This window comes from Miniopterus natalensis, chromosome 1 (genome assembly GCF_054644295.1).
Source record: "Miniopterus natalensis isolate mMinNat1 chromosome 1, mMinNat1.hap1, whole genome shotgun sequence".
In the NCBI taxonomy this organism is placed as follows: Eukaryota; Metazoa; Chordata; class Mammalia; order Chiroptera; family Miniopteridae; genus Miniopterus; species Miniopterus natalensis.
In genome coordinates, this window is record NC_142081.1 from 37,423,012 (window position 1) to 37,438,636 (window position 15,625).

A 15,625-nucleotide genomic window follows, 5' to 3' on the forward strand; every position below is an offset into this window, starting at 1 on the left:
CCACTTGGCCGTCTCATCCTTCAGGCCTCAGTTTAGACAGTGGTTCTTTCAGGAAGTCTATCTGGATCTCCTAAGTCTGAAGGATCCCCGTTAGGAATCCTCGTAGCATCTTGAACTTCCCCGTTGTAGCCTTCAATACACCACAGTATTGTGCTTCCTGGTTTGACTTTTTGGTTTTTGTTTTGTTTTGTCTGCATGTCTTCATAGCATGTAAACTTCTCGAGGCAAGAACTATGTTCTTCCTGTTCGTAGTTGTATTTTAGAGATGTAGCATAATACCTGGCGCCCAGTAAACATTTATTGAAGAACAGATTCATCAGCGTGTGCATAGAAACCCTCGTTGGTTGGTGGACTCTGGCGTGGTTTTATTGGTTGTGACGGATTGTGCTGTTGAATAAGTGACCCCACAGTTATGACAGGCAGCTCCTTGGTGAAATACTGCAGAAGGCTGTATGGTGTTTCTCAGGAGTCTCCTCTCGTTTGGCTGGTCGAGGAGAAAGCACCAGAAGGTCCTGAATCACGTAACTCACGCAGAGGGTGTTTCAGAGCCGGAGAGCTATCTGGTCTTAGGAAAACGGAGTGAGTTCTGGAAGCACACTGATTTTCTTCTCTTGCCTTCTCTAGCACTGGAAGACGCAACGCAGTGAGGAATATGAAGCAGAAGGTAGGAACTGAGCGTGTGTCAGGGAGGGAAGGGCTGCCTTCAAGAGGCATCTCTACACTCCCCTTCCTGCATCTTATAGCCATCTTCCTAACAGCCTTGCATGCTGGAGGCCAGCTAAGAAGCAACCTTAAGAACAATAGCAACAAAAATTCATTCCCAATCGATAGCTCAATAGTTTTAAAATATTAACCCTTAACATCATACAAGATATGGGAACTAAGATGTAGCAGTTTACCATGGGTTACTCTCATATATAGATTTTGAAATTTATCTGTGAACCGTCCTGAATTAAATAGGGACCTTATCTTTCAACAAGATTTAGATATACTTAAGAAACATCACTTGAAACCTGTATGGTTTTATTAACCAGTGTCACCCCAGTAAATTCAATAAAAAAATACATCAAAACACGTTGATCTTCTGGCCAGCAGATGGCACTGTGGTTCAGCTGACAGAACCTCAGCACGTTGATCAGCCTACCCTGGCAGGTTAACTGTACTTGAGTGCAATTACCTCATGTTCTCTAGGTCTCCAAGCTGGAAAGATACAGCAGTAATGGGCTTAATCTCTTGGATAAATAACACTAAATGCTCTTCTCAACCCTCCAAGTTCTTCCAGGCACACAAAATTGTGCCAGTAATTATCTCATGTTTAAGTAATGACTTTAAAGACTCTAATAGGTAAGTGGAAAGTTTAACTAGAAGTGAGAACTTTTAATAGAAGATACATTTTGATTTTTAAATAAGTAGTTTGATCCTTAAGTCTTGGTAGCTGTAGTTGTAGCAGGATGTATAAAGCTCTTTAGAATGCCTCTCAACCAGCCTTCCCTTCCACTCACACCAAAGTCTAGGCCTGTGCATGTTTTCCATTGTAATGAAACAGGACTAGCACCTTGGCGTGACTGCACAGGAAATACTTCTTACATGGGGATGACTGCCAGTGAGCAGAAAAAGTGCCTCTTTGCTCTTGCTTCAGCCTGAGAACCAATGGTTCTGATGCACTTGCTTCAGAAGCAAATCAAAATGGAATCAACATTCATAGTCTTTTTTTTTTCCATCGTTTTACTTTCAAAAAGCACTTTTTTTTTTCTTTGAGAATAGGTGTCTCTCTTTGCAATCCCTTCGGAGACAACACCAGGTATGCTTTCATTCCAGGCCAGCTAAGGTTTTGGAACCCAGATGATTTGAGTGCCTCCCAAAGTGGGTCTTCCCCTCCCCAAGACTGGATAGAACAGAAGCTACAGGAGGTTTGTGAAGATCTGGGGATTACCCGTGATGGTCACCTGAACCGAAAGAAGCTGGTCTCCATCTGTGAGCAGTATGGTTTGCAGAATGTCGATGGAGAGGTAAGCCATGCGTCACATTTTTATTCGTGAATAATAATCATGATAAAAGCTCAATGGGCCACAGGCCAGGAACAGCCATATTTTGGCTTCCTCCAGTATGTTATAGAGACTCCGTTCTCTTTTTTTCCTAGGAAGTCAGCCACGAAGATTCTGTCTTTGAGGAGCTTGTGTTATGATGTAGAAAAGAAAAACTGACAAGAGCTGGCCCCTACGGAGCCCGTACGGGGTGCCCCTCACTGTGCTAAGCACTTTACCCCATAGTCAGATACTAGCTCAGTACAGCCATGATATCAGATGTACAGGGTGTCCCCCCAAAATGTATGCACCCTTTAACAGCTGATAGCTCAAGATTGAAAATGAAATGTATTTTAATCAACAGTGCCTTTGTAATTATTCAAAGTGTGTGTATACATTTTTGGGGGACACCCTATGTTTGTAGACATGGCAGTCATGGGCTTGAATGTGGGGAAGGCGTAGAGGAAGGATTAAGCAGGAGGATTTGAGTTGAGGAAATATTTTGAAGGCCAAGTTGATGAGATTGGGTTCTTGGAGTGATCTCAATATCATCCCCGGGTTCTGCAAGGACTGAGTAATATACAGGAAAAACTGACTTGCTGAAGGTGGTGGGGGCAGCTTTGGGCAGGCATATTGGTGTAAAGAGAGCCTCTGGTTGAAGACCAGCCAGGAGCCATCACAATATTCTGGTCATGAAGAAATGGAAAAGGCTAGTTTGGTGGTTTTGAAGATAGAAGAATTTGAAGGATTCCCCAAAACTCTTGGTAAAATTGTGAGCTTTGCATTTTCTGAAAATTTAAGAAGGGAATAGGCAGGAAGGACTGGGCACAGGAATAGTTATGAAACATAAGAATATAAAAAATTCCAAGATTTGCCTTTCAAAGAGCTGAAAATAAGGATTAGAGGGACTTAGAAGTTAAGGCTCAGTTGTAGCTTTGGGAATCTTTGATTATAATAATATTTGAAACCATGCTGTCTATTTGCTCAGGGGATAAGTGTTATTTCCTAAACCAGAAAGAGATTTATCATCAAAAGCTTCTGGGCAGCCTGGCTTGCAAAGTCCTTTTTCCCTTCTTCCTTGTGTATGTGACTGTTTTATGCCATTTGACTACCTTTTTAATGGCTTGGTGGTCATTTATTTTTCAGTGGTGGCTGTTGAGTCATAAAATTAAATTTAGGAGGTTAAATTATAAACCAGTGTAGTATGTACAATCTTAGGTGGTTTTGCCAAGAAATTCTGCACAAACTTGGATTATTTATCTAAGAACAACTCTTGGAATAAACTCTAGCCGCTTGCGGGGAGTTGCCTCTTCTGTGGCGGAGTTTCCAGAACGTAGGAGAAGTAGCACATTTAGTTATTTTCCCCTGATCTGGTGATGAGGAAAGGATTGTGTATTGACTACAGCTTTTATGCAGTGCTTTTCCTCCTCTAAAAAACCATGTCATACTATAGTACTTGGTGTCATTAACTCTGGACCACAGAGGAACTGAAAGTTCAAGATGATTTCATCAACGTACAATTTGGAATCCTAGAATTTTAAAACCGAAAGCAATTTTAGATTTAGTCAGCCCCTCATTTTCATAGATAAAGGGAGTGAGATCACTACCGCTTGCCGTTACCATGAGGCGGGGACTAGTCACTGGCTTACGGCTATAACTTGTCCTCTGCTTTCCAGAAGCAAGGACATCTGTAGGGCAGGGATGGCAAGCTGTCATCCTAGATGCCAAACAAGGCCCAAAGGCTGTTTTATTTGGCCTGCCCAATGTTTAAAAATTGAGCTTTTTTACTGCACTTTTTTAAATCAGGAAGTCTTTCTAAAAGTTAGGTTTGGCTCCATTTTGCTGACAGTGAGAAGGGCCTGGTGCCTTTGGACAGGGCATGCCCTCGTGTTCAGTTCACTGCTTTAAATGGCTTACTTTCTGTTGTCTCAGGACCATCCTGCCTCAGTGTATCACCTGCCTGGTCTCTGTGGGTATTTGTGGTTCGTGGTCTCTGTTCTAGCGCATTAGTTCACAACTTACGCATTGGGAAATCAACCATCCAGAGACCTGGCTGGTGTATCACGGGGAATAAGAATGTCCTCGGGGTTCTGGATTCGGCTCCTGCACAGGCTGTGGGGGGTTCCCCAGTTGCCCAGTTGACCTGTATTTTTTTGAGCCCAACCCTGCTCATCCACCCGCTTCTGAATCCACACACTTTTCATTCACCATTTGCCCCCCTGTGTACAATAACTGGCAGGACTCACTTTGAATGGATCAGGTGATGGGTAGAATGGATTTAGGCAATCGAGAAGCTATGCATGGATTTGGCCAAGTTCACCAAGTCAAGCAGTGTGGGTCTAAGGTTAAGGCCAAAACATGCTTGTTAACTGCAGTCAGCACAGCTAGATTTTACTGCGACTTCTAGTTCGATGGTCCTGAAGCCCTAGTCCTCTAAGAAAGTGTTCTTTTGGTTGATAAGAACAAGACCGAGAAGCTAAGGGATCTTGGAAACCTCAGAATCTTGACCCAAATACCTTTCAGTTTCATCACACAATTCTCTATTAGGAACTGTTGCTCCTGCCAGAGATTTCCACTCTTTAGAATGGTTTTCTTGTTTTAGAGTCCTCTCCACAGGAAGTATATAAATAGAAATGGAAACAGATGTTTCCTATTGGATAGGAATTGGAAAAAAGCGTTTGAGATTAAAAAATGCCTCAGGCAATTACATGAAGAATAAATTCAACAATTCTGAGATGACAGGAATCCTAGTTATAGTCCAGACTTAGGAAATGAATATTGAGAATTTGAGGATGTGTTACAGAGAATGGACCCACTTAACTGTAGGCTTAATGCAGCAAGAGTAAATTTGTTGTTTATCCTGTTTATTACTTAGCAACATGGGCATCACCTGAGAGCTTGCTGGAAATGAAGAATCTCAGGCCCCAACCCCAGATTTAACTATATTAGAGCCCACATTTTAACAAGATTCTCAGGTGATTTCTGTTTTGTTCCTTGGAGGCATGTTCCTATAGAAAAATTTTAGCCCCCACCAAATAAAGAGGAATCCGACTGCTAGCAGGAGAGAGAGGTCTTTCGCTCCCCTCCCTGTTTTGTGTTTCAGTGATTCATCTACACTATTCCCCTTTCCATTCCTCTGTTGAGCTAGGGAATAAAGTATCTCCTAGGCAAGCCTGTAGAAGGGACTGCAGTCTGGTGTCATCTTCCCCGACTATATGATGAGGACCACTTGACCACTGTCAGAGGTTGCAAAATGACCAGGCAAAATTCCCTGCTCTTTACATCTCTTGGAACCCTTCTCATCCCCCACACACAAAATCCTTCTTAGCCAATTTCATTTCTCTGGTGCTGAAGCATTAAAACAAATAAAAACCCAAAACACACAGTATTGTTCCAAGTAAGATTCTAAATCCCAAGTCATGGGCTTCAGACCCAAACTCTTAGATCATTGCAATCTGTCCCAGACCAGATTCTCTGTGTTAACATCCTAATGTCAAAAATTTAATATAACTACAATATTATGTAGAGTCACCACAGTACAATGGCTCCATGTCCAGCTAACTTCTACTGTTACAATACTAGGAAGCTGTATCTTTATATTTTTTAAGTAACTTTTTAACTTGTGAGAATAATGTGTAGTAACATTAAAAATTAACCTGCTCTAGCCCTGGCTGGGTAGCTCAGTTGGTTGGAGTGCCATCCCATGCTCCAAAAGGTTTTGGGTTCAATTTCCAGTTAGGACACATACCTAGGCTGCAGGTTTGATGCCTGGTCGCGAAGTATATAGGAGGCAGCCAATTGATGTTTCTCTCTCACATTGATGTTTCCTTCTCTCTGTGTCTCTCGTTTCTGTTTCCCTCCCTCCTTCCTCCTCTCCTTTCTCTCTAAAATCAATAAAAGCATATCCTCAGTGAAGATTTTAAAAAAAAGATTACTTGTTCTAAGAGTGTGAGTAAAAAAATACAGTTAATTGATAACTTGTAAAGATTATGAAGGTGCTGAACTGGACTTTTGTTTAGTTTGTGTGAGGTGGAAGGACCTATTACTGAAAAGGAAAATAAATTTGGTGACATTAGAATAAAGGGACATGTTATATTTCTAGATTCCTGCGATCAACATTGGTGCCAATTTCTGTTGGCCAGAAGTGTACTTTGGGCCTTGTGCTATTTTGAGTGAAACATTTAAAATACATGGTTACCCTTTTCTAGGTGCTTGAGGAAGTCTTCCATAATCTTGATCCTGACGGGACCATGAGTGTAGAAGACTTTTTCTACGGCTTGTTCAAACATGGGAAATCCCTCACGCCATCCGCATCGACTCCGTACAGACAGTTGAAAAGGCATCTCTCCATGCAGGTAAGGGACAGACGGGAAGGGGTGTCTTTGTAAGTAGAAGGCAAGCCCATGTGACTGCTTTTTCATGACGTCATCGGTTGTCTGAGGGAAAATACGGGGGAGGAAGAAGCAAAGGAAGATTAAGAAAGACTTTACCATTAAGAAGGAAAAGTTGGGTTTGAGAAACGACCGTCAATTACGGGCGGGAAGACCCCTAATTGTGCCCCTTAATGTTAGCCGAAAGGGAAGGCCGGTGTTAAGCAGAGACCCGTCTCATCTCTGGCAAGAGCGGTGGTTGTTGACAGGCTTTGCGTCCTTGGCTCCCCTGGGAGAAGGAGACCGAAGGGGCTGCGTGACTTTGCCCCCCCGCAGTGTGAATTGGAGAAACACATCTGCTCCCTGCCGTCAGGACTGACCAGTTTGCGCCTTCACCAGCATCTTGTGGAAATGCCTGAGCGCGCTCAAGTCTCTTTCTCCTTCCAGTCTTTCGATGAGAGTGGGCGACGCACGATTCCGTCGGCGATGACCAGTACCATCGGCTTTCGGGTCTTCTCCTGCCTGGATGACGGGATGGGCTGCGCGTCGGTGGAGAGGATCCTGGACACCTGGCAGGAGGAGGGCATTGAGAACAGCCAGGAGGTCCTGAAGGTGTGGCAGCAAAAATGGCAGAAAAATGACAAATCGGGAAAGGGTTGAAAAATTCCAGGTTTTTTTTGAAACTGTGATTTGCTTTGATTTCTCCTTAATGATACTTCTGTTCACAAAACCTCAGAAATAAGAGGTAACTTTGCCTACCCACTTTAACCAGGAATCTGTTGCTAACTACTTTCCATGTTTTTAACCCCTAAATTGATAAGAGAAATACTCTTTTTTAAAATTTTATTTTTATTTTATTTTTCCATTACCATTTAGCCCCTCTATACCCTCTTTCCTCTCCAGCCCTCCCCCTCCACTTCTGCAATCACCACACTGTTGTCCCCGTCCAGTGTTCTCTCTCTTTTTTTTTCTTTTTTGCTCAATCCCTCCCCTCCCCGCCAGCACTCCCCTCAAGAGCTGTCTGCCTGCTCTCTATGAGTCTGTCTCTATTTTGCTTGGTAGTTCAGCTGGTTCATTAAATTCCACATGTGAGTGAAATCATATGGTACTTGTCTTTCTCTGACTGGCTTATTTCACTTAGCATAATGTTCCCAGGTCCATTCATGCTGTCACAAAGGGTTAAATTTTCTTCCTTCTTATGGCAGAGTAGTATTCCATTGTGTAAATGTACCACAGCTTTAAAAAAGAGAAAGAAATGTTCTTAACTGATCTCTGGTTGGTAAGGATTAGAAATATACCACTGTGTTTATTTAAAGTGCCAGATAGCATTTTCTTTAAAAACATAAATAACCATGTTATGGTTTCCTTAAAGAGAACTTAGTCATGTTCTGGACTGAAGACTATTCCTTGGCAATCACTAAAGAAATGTAATCACCCGTCTTCTAGACTATGAATTTGGCTCTCTGGGTTAACCCTCATTTTCTGCTTTCAGAGGATAGAACTTGTGATTCTCCTGAACTTGTTTTGGTTTCTAGGCCTTGGATTTCAGCCTTGATGGAAATGTCAACTTGACAGAATTGACCCTGGCCCTTGAAAATGAACTTTTGGTCACCAAGAACAGCATTCACCAGGCAGCTCTGGCCAGCTTTAAAGCTGAGATCCGGCATTTGCTGTGAGTTGGGCAGAAGGTTCACCTGCTCCATTCATTCTCTTTTCTACTTGTCCAGCAAGTCATTCAGATGCCTGTGACATACCCTCTTTCATTCCATACGCAAATGTGGCTAATCTGCCATCATCTCTGCTGTGAAAATGAGGGAGAGGTTAAATGTGCACATAGGTTTTTGAAGGGAGCTGTGGAATGTCTTTGTTTTGGAAGGTTTTTAGTTGTCTTGGTTTTGAGTTTGTATTGAAGCAAGCCAGATGAGAGTCTTTTTGGGTCTACTTGTTGCTTAGAAACAGTTTCCCTTTAACTCGGTCTATTTCTGATTCTAGGGAGCGTGTTGATCAGGTGGTCAGAGAAAAAGAGAAGCTACGGTCAGATCTGGACAAAGCTGAGAAGCTCAAGTCTCTAATGGCCTCAGAAGTGGACGATCACCATGCGGCCATAGAGCGGCGGAATGAATACAACCTCAGGTGCGACTGGTAGGGGCGGGCCCCTCCTTGCCCAGCACCCTGGCGCAGAGCCGCAGGCTCAGCCTGCCTGCTGGCCACACCTGGCTGGAGTGAGTGGGGTCTTGCTAAACCTAAAGGAAAGCAGGATGCACTAGATACTTTCTCAAGTGGCTTCTCCTCTCTGACTCTGTTTCCATTTTTGGTGAATCCACATAGGGATCTCCCAGGGCTCTGATGGCAGCTTGTCGGTCTTTCCCTCTCACAGGAAACTGGATGAAGAGTACAAGGAGCGCATAGCAGCCTTGAAGAATGAACTCCGGAAGGAGAGAGAGCAGATCATGCAGCAGGTGGGCAAGCAGCGTTCGGAACTTGAGCAGGAAATTGAAAAGGCAAAAACGGAAGAGAACTACGTCCGGGACCGCCTTGCCCTCTCTTTAAAGGTAATCCTCCGGTTGGTTCTGTGGTCTGTGTCCTGCTGGGGAAGCCGCAGCTGTGTGAGAGGCCTGCACAGGGCTCAGTCACAGGTTCCCAAAAGTGCACCCCGCTGGGTCATGACCCAGACGTAGCAGAGCCCCACCCCGGGATCTTGATTTCAGGGGTATCCAGGCTTCTGGTTCATCAACGGTGGTGTTTAGTGTCTTGTTTTTTCCCCCCAAAGCTGCACTGGTCCTCAGGCTGATGCTCTCCCCTGCCTTCCCCACCCCCCTCGCTCTGAGCAGATGACCTTGTCTCCTGCCACACAGAGCCCGTCAGCTTTGCTTCCCTGCTTCCAAATGTGCCATTTCCCTTACACATCCTCTCCTTCCCCACACCTCGTAGAGGAAGTGATCCTTGTCTTTCCTGGGCCCTGACACCAGATGCTGTGGTACAGTGTAGTCCAGGGATGAGCGGGGACGAGGGTTCTGGTCTCAGGCTGCCTGGTTCCAACCTGGATACCACTACTGACTGGAAAACCTTGATCAGGGCACCCAGACCTGTTTCCTAATATGCAAGATGGGCACCATTGTTAGCCTTACCCCGCTGCCTAGATACGGGCATTAAATGAGACGATTCACAGACAGTGTCTGGAAGGTAGTTGGTACATGTGGAATATTCACTACTGTTGAGGTTATGAAAGGTTCCCAAACTCCACACATCAAAAATTGAGCTAATTCTTGCTTCCTAACCATCAAACTATTTCCTCTCTCAAATTTGCTCCCTACTCTCTGTCACCACCACGTGCTGTACGTCACAGGGGACTAAAATCCCCAGTCATCCTCGCTCGTCGGGCTTTAGGTCTTGCTGATGCTGTGCAGTGCCTCTCAGCTGTGTCCACTTCCTCTCCGTTTCCACAGGCTGTGTCTGAATAGGTGCAGAGTTCATCACGATTTCTCAGTGGACTTGATGTGCAGCCTTTTCTTCTACCTGTCCGACCTCCGTATGGCCACCAGAGTGACCTTACTAAAGAACACTTACAATCGTGCTGTTACCCTTTGTAAGGGTGCAGTGGGGTAGCACTGAGGGCCCCTGAAATGGGGCTTTCAGGCCTTTGTAGCCAGGAACCGCCAGCAACCCCCCGTGTCCTGCTCCCAACCCCACTGCAACTGCCATCAGCCGGGCTCCTCAGTGGGCTTTTGTGCTCCTTCACCGCTTTCCCCAACACTGCGGGCCAAATTCCTTTTTTGTTTCCATTTCACTTACTTTGTTCTTGCCAGAGATAGCTTAATTTTCTATCGCATCATAGGTCATTGTATGCGTATCTAACTCCCTCCCCACGGTCCAGACTGTGCATTCCCTGTTGTCAGTAACAGAACCTGATTCCGCAGTGTCTAGAGCACCAGCACAGGCCTCACACACCGAGATTGCTTCTCACTATTTAACATCTAAATTTAGACGTACTTGGAAAGGTTAGAGTTGTAGAATTGGCATTTGGGGGAAAGGTAGTATTTTTTAAATGCTTCACGCACATTCTTTTTTACTTCATATTGCTGTGAGAGGGTGTGAACAAGAATGTATTAACATATTGGCTCTATATTCTTTTGGCAGAATGTACTTTGAAAATACTGTTCTTCCAATCAGCCTTTAACATTGGAATAGAAAATAGGTCGAATGGCACGTCTGTGTGATTCTATAGATATATATATTTTAACAAATGTGGGGTGGAAGTCTTTCTAACAAGTATTATATATGCAGGGGTAAAAATCCACCCTTTGTAGACTTCATTTTATGTGTTATTTTATTATAATAACTTAAACATATACCAATTATGAAAAACCTATATGTGTGTAACTTTTACATCTTTAAACCAAAATAAAATTGTAAATTAAATATAAACCAAGCTCTAAAACCACTAAATAAAAATTGATTTTAGGGTTATTCTACTTTTTGTAGTTTTTCTGACTTCTCTTTTGCTGTTAGCTGAACGAACCAGTTTTCTCTCATTTAATATATGTTGAAAATGTTTTGGATGTCATTAAATTTTCTGCTGCAATGTTGTCCACTAGAAAGATAATGCAAGCCATACATGTAATTTCAAATTTTCAAATAGCCCCATTAAAAGGTTAAAAAGGAACAAGTGGAATTAATTTTAAGTCATTTTTATTTAAGCTAATATCTCCAAACATTATCATTTTGATGTAATCAGTGTACAAAAATTATTATTGAGCTATTTTATGTTTTTGCACTAACTCTTAGGAATCTGGTGTGTATTTTACACTTACAGGCCTGTGTGCTATTCTGTACATACTTCAGGTGTTCAGTATCCATGTGTGACTGCAAGTGGCTACATATTGGATGGCACAATTCTGTAAGATTGGAAAGAAAGAGGAGGCAGATTTTAGATTATAAGATAAATGTCCATTTTTTAAATATTTACTTTTGTCTAATCTGAAACTCAAAAATGAACAAATCCTCAATCTACAGCACTGATTTTTGCCTCATATAAAATGGCACAACAGTTTTCTTATTTTTTAATCTGTGCCTATTTAATTTCCCTAAATTTCTTCAGGAAAACAGTCGTCTAGAAAATGAGCTGCTGGAAAATGCTGAGAAGTTGGCAGAGTATGAGAATCTGACAAACAAACTTCAACGAAATTTGGAAAATGTGTTAGCAGAAAAGGTAAATCTGTTTAAATGTGACTTCCTGAGACGCAGCCCAAAGTGTAGTTTACCCAAAAGAGCAGAAGCAATGCCACCGAGAAAGTTCCTATTAGGGAATGATTTAGGTGGCTAACGGAAGCAGTCATTTCTGCAGAGAGTTCATTAAGAGGGTGTATGTGAGGAAAACATTGCAGGGCACTGAGAAGTGGTCTCTGTGTTAGTTGAACACATCCCTCTAGAATGTTCTTCCCATCATCCAGTTGGTGGTGTTCCTGCTTAAATGTCACATTCCTTTCGTACTCAAGAGACTGGGTGAACACCAGAAACTGGAACCTTTGGTATGTTATAGGTCAGAGAAGGGCAGTTGGGAAAAATGACAGTTTCTGTTTTTCCTTTTCTAGTTTGGTGACCTCGATCCCAGCAGTGCTGAATTCTTTCTGCAAGAAGAGAGGCTGACGCAGATGAGAAATGAGTATGAGCAGCAGTGCAGGGTGAGTGAGTGAAGAGAACTTAGTAGGCGGAGGGTAGGTTTGTTGTAAAGATTCAGTGAGTGTCTACGTGGAAAGTGCTTAGAGCAGAGCCTGGGATATTGTAAGCACTTAACCCAAGTGTTAGGTATTAATGTTATTATTAAGTATCTTGAAATATTAGGGAATCATACATACTGCATTTAAGTCTGCTTTATCTAGGTTGGAAACAACTGGTGCTCACAGAAAAATATAGTTTTATTCCGAGTAGAGGAATATGTGGTCATGTTGATGTGCATATTCCAAAATTAACTCTTCCTGATTGATCATTACAGACCTAACCTGATGTAGTTTGCTTTTGTCCTGTGGGAGTTTCTTTCTGATTACATTCCTTTATTTACTAAATGCAAATAAAGCAGAAACCACTCAACTCTTTAGCTAGTAAGTCATTACAAATTTCTACCTGAAGAGACAAAAAAAATCCTTATATATATAATAGAAATCTTGGATTTTTTAGCTTGGGTATTTGAATTGGTTTTCTTAAACCACAAACACTTGTTTATTCTAACAAGGTAAGTAAGCATAACTGAGTTCTGACTGCTTTAGATGAACATTGTAATTGTGCAGAAATGGGGAAAACAGCACCTCCTCTTGAGGATGTTCATAGTTTGCCTTCTCAGGAAGTTTATATGTATATCTTGACTAAAGAAATGAAATATTCATGCCATTTTTATAATTAAATTTTGGCTCTTGGCTCTAATCAAATAGAGGTGTTTTCTTTATATGTCTTTAAAGTTAAGTATGTCATCAGTAAAATCTGTCAGCTCTATCTCCAAAAATTCCCCAAATCCACCCACTTCTTTATTTTTTTTTTTTTGAAAGCTTTTCATAACTATACAGTTCTTCCATTTGAGGTGTACAATTCACTGTTTTTTAGCATATTCACAGAATTGTGCAACCATTATCATAATCAAATTTAGAACATTTCATCACCCAAAAAAGAAACTCCCATTTCACTTTGCTTTTCTCTCTCCCATGACCCCAGCTCTGAGCAACTAATAACCTACTTTCTGTCTCTATAGATTTGCCTTTGCTTTACATTTCATATAAATGGAATCATACAATATGTGGTTCTTTGTATCTGGCTTGCTTCATTTAGCATAGTGTTTTCAAGGTCCATCCACGTTGTAGCTTGTATCAGTACTTCATTTCTCTCAGGTGCTAAATAATATTCCATTATATGGCTATACCACATTTTATTTATCCATTCATTAGTTGATGGACATTTGGGTTGTTTTCAAGATTATGAATAATGCCGCTGTGAGTATTTGTGTGCAAGTTCTTGTGTGGACATATACTTTCATTTCTCTTGGGTACATACCGAGGAGCGGAATTGCTGGGTCATATGATCACTCTGTTTAACTTTTTGAGGGACTGCCAAACCTTTCCAATGGGTTTGCACCAATTTACATTTCCACCAGTATGAGAGTTTCAGGTTCTCCACATCCTTGTCAGTAGTTATTATGGTATGTCTTTTTTATTATAGCCATTCTAGTGGCTGTGAAGTGGTATGTCATTGTGGTTTTGATTTGCATTTCACTGATGGCTAATGATGGTACCTTTTCACTTGCTCATTGGTATATCTTCTTTGGAGAAATGACTGTTTAGACCCTTTGCCGAATAATTAAATGAGTTATTTGTCTTGTTATTATTGAATTTTAATAGTTCTTTATATATTATATATTATTATATGTTATATAGTTACAAGTCCCTTATCAAATATATAATTTGCAAAAAACTTTTCTCCCATTTTGTAGGTTGTGTTTTTTTTACTTTCTTTGATGATATCCTTTGAAGCACAAAAGCTTTTAATTTTGATGATGTCCAATTTATTCTTTTGCTGCTTGGCGTCACATCTAAGACTCATGTTGGTTTTTAAACTCCAGGTATTACAAGACCAAGTGGATGAACTCCAGTCCGAGCTGGAAGAATATCGTACACAAGGCAAAGCTTTCAGACTTTCCTTGAAGAACCCACTGTCGGAAGAACTTGATGTTAACAGTGGTTGCCTTGAACCTGACCAGGGTAAGCCATTCAGACGCTAGCTTTTCAGAGTCTGCCTTTGACTTTTCTTTTTGATCCATGATTGAATGTAAAATGGACAAACTTTGGCAACAATAACAACAGAAAAAGACTTTGGCAATACTATTTTCTTGAGCTATTTCGTTGTGGTCAGTGTTTTCATTTGTTCTTGAAGCCTCTGTGAGAATATTTTTATCTGATTTTGATATGCAACAATAAAGGAATGGAAAAATCAAACCACAAAGATATTTGCTTTGTTTAAAAAACACACAAAAAACAAAATAATCCTGGCCACAAGTCTGAGAATCCAGGCCTTGGAAGTGTGAATTCAGACACTGAGCTATTGCTGACTCCTCCCTTTCTAAAAGAGTGCCTGACTGGCATGACGATGGTTTTGGAGAGTGGACCAGCCAGAAACCACAAAATTTGGTTTTCTTATGCTGGCTGTGCTAACTGTCTGCATTTCCTCTGCAAAACAACAAATAAAATAAATGTGTTGGTTACCTGTGTCTTTGAGGAAGATTTTGAATGGCAAGGTTGGAAGGCAGAGTTGTTAGGGAACCGTCCTCTACTCATTGTCAGCTCTTTTCCTCCCTCCTGGTCTCCTGCCTCTTTCTTCCAGTGTGTTGAGTTTGAATTTCAGAAAGGACTCATAATAAATTCTCCTGTTATAAATAGTTTTGTCCACTGCTACTTATTACTGGAGTACAGGTCCTTATAAGTACCTATTTATCCTAGAATAAATAAATTCTAGAATTTATATGGAGAAGGGACAAAAGAGCTTAATGAGACCTTTCCTCTGATTCTACGTCTGTAGCCTTACTGTAGTGTAAGGATGGAGCCCAGGTGACAGTATGATACATTTCAGAAGCTTTTCTGGACTTTTCCATAGATGACCAAGTGTTGGGGTTTCTCCTCATGGGTGCATGAAGCTGTACCATCTTGGAGTGGTTGACACCCCAAGTATCACCAGTTGGGGATATGCCGTGATGTACGAAGCAAAAACTCAAAGCAAGATCATCAATTCCAGATGCTGGATTTATGCCCTTTCTCTCATCTGCCTGTGTACCCTCACACGAGAAATATTTTTGAGTCCCCTGCCTTAAGAGATTTCTACATAGTATTAGATATAATCATTTTGTCTATGTACTAGCTGAGCCCCCAACTTAATACTTTACATTTCAGTGTCCCTCTCAGTCACCATCATGGGCAGTTGCAAAAGTGAACTCATATGGTTGAGTTGAGAAAATTTCCCCCAGACTTCCTATATCTGTGTTCCTAAACTATGCCCTATTTGTTTTGCCGACTGAAAAATAATATTGACTGGGTGTTTCATCACCAAAAAAGATTTATTCAGGAAAAAGAAGAAGTTGCGACCCAGTGCATGACAAGCCACGTGCACACACGAGTCTGTGTACCGACCGGGAGGGGTATTTATATAAGGGGAAAAGGAAGTTAAAGGAAGGGGAAATTAGAACCATAGAGCTTTATT

The 15,625-nt window shown here is 41.7% G+C and overlaps 1 protein-coding gene across 1 annotated transcript in view; it reads left to right on the forward strand.

Annotated features, from left to right (window-relative positions):
• NIN (ninein) overlaps window positions 1–15,625 on the forward strand; it is a 91,448-nt gene that overhangs the window by 43,832 nt on the left and 31,991 nt on the right. The window contains exons 6-15 of the mRNA XM_087820543.1: window positions 625–664; window positions 1,819–2,009; window positions 6,233–6,379; window positions 6,842–7,006; window positions 7,930–8,066; window positions 8,387–8,527; window positions 8,772–8,946; window positions 11,493–11,603; window positions 11,986–12,075; window positions 13,998–14,136. Coding sequence (XP_087676669.1) covers window positions 625–664; window positions 1,819–2,009; window positions 6,233–6,379; window positions 6,842–7,006; window positions 7,930–8,066; window positions 8,387–8,527; window positions 8,772–8,946; window positions 11,493–11,603; window positions 11,986–12,075; window positions 13,998–14,136 — 1,336 coding nt within the window. The remainder of the gene's footprint in view (window positions 1–624; window positions 665–1,818; window positions 2,010–6,232; window positions 6,380–6,841; window positions 7,007–7,929; window positions 8,067–8,386; window positions 8,528–8,771; window positions 8,947–11,492; window positions 11,604–11,985; window positions 12,076–13,997; window positions 14,137–15,625) is intronic.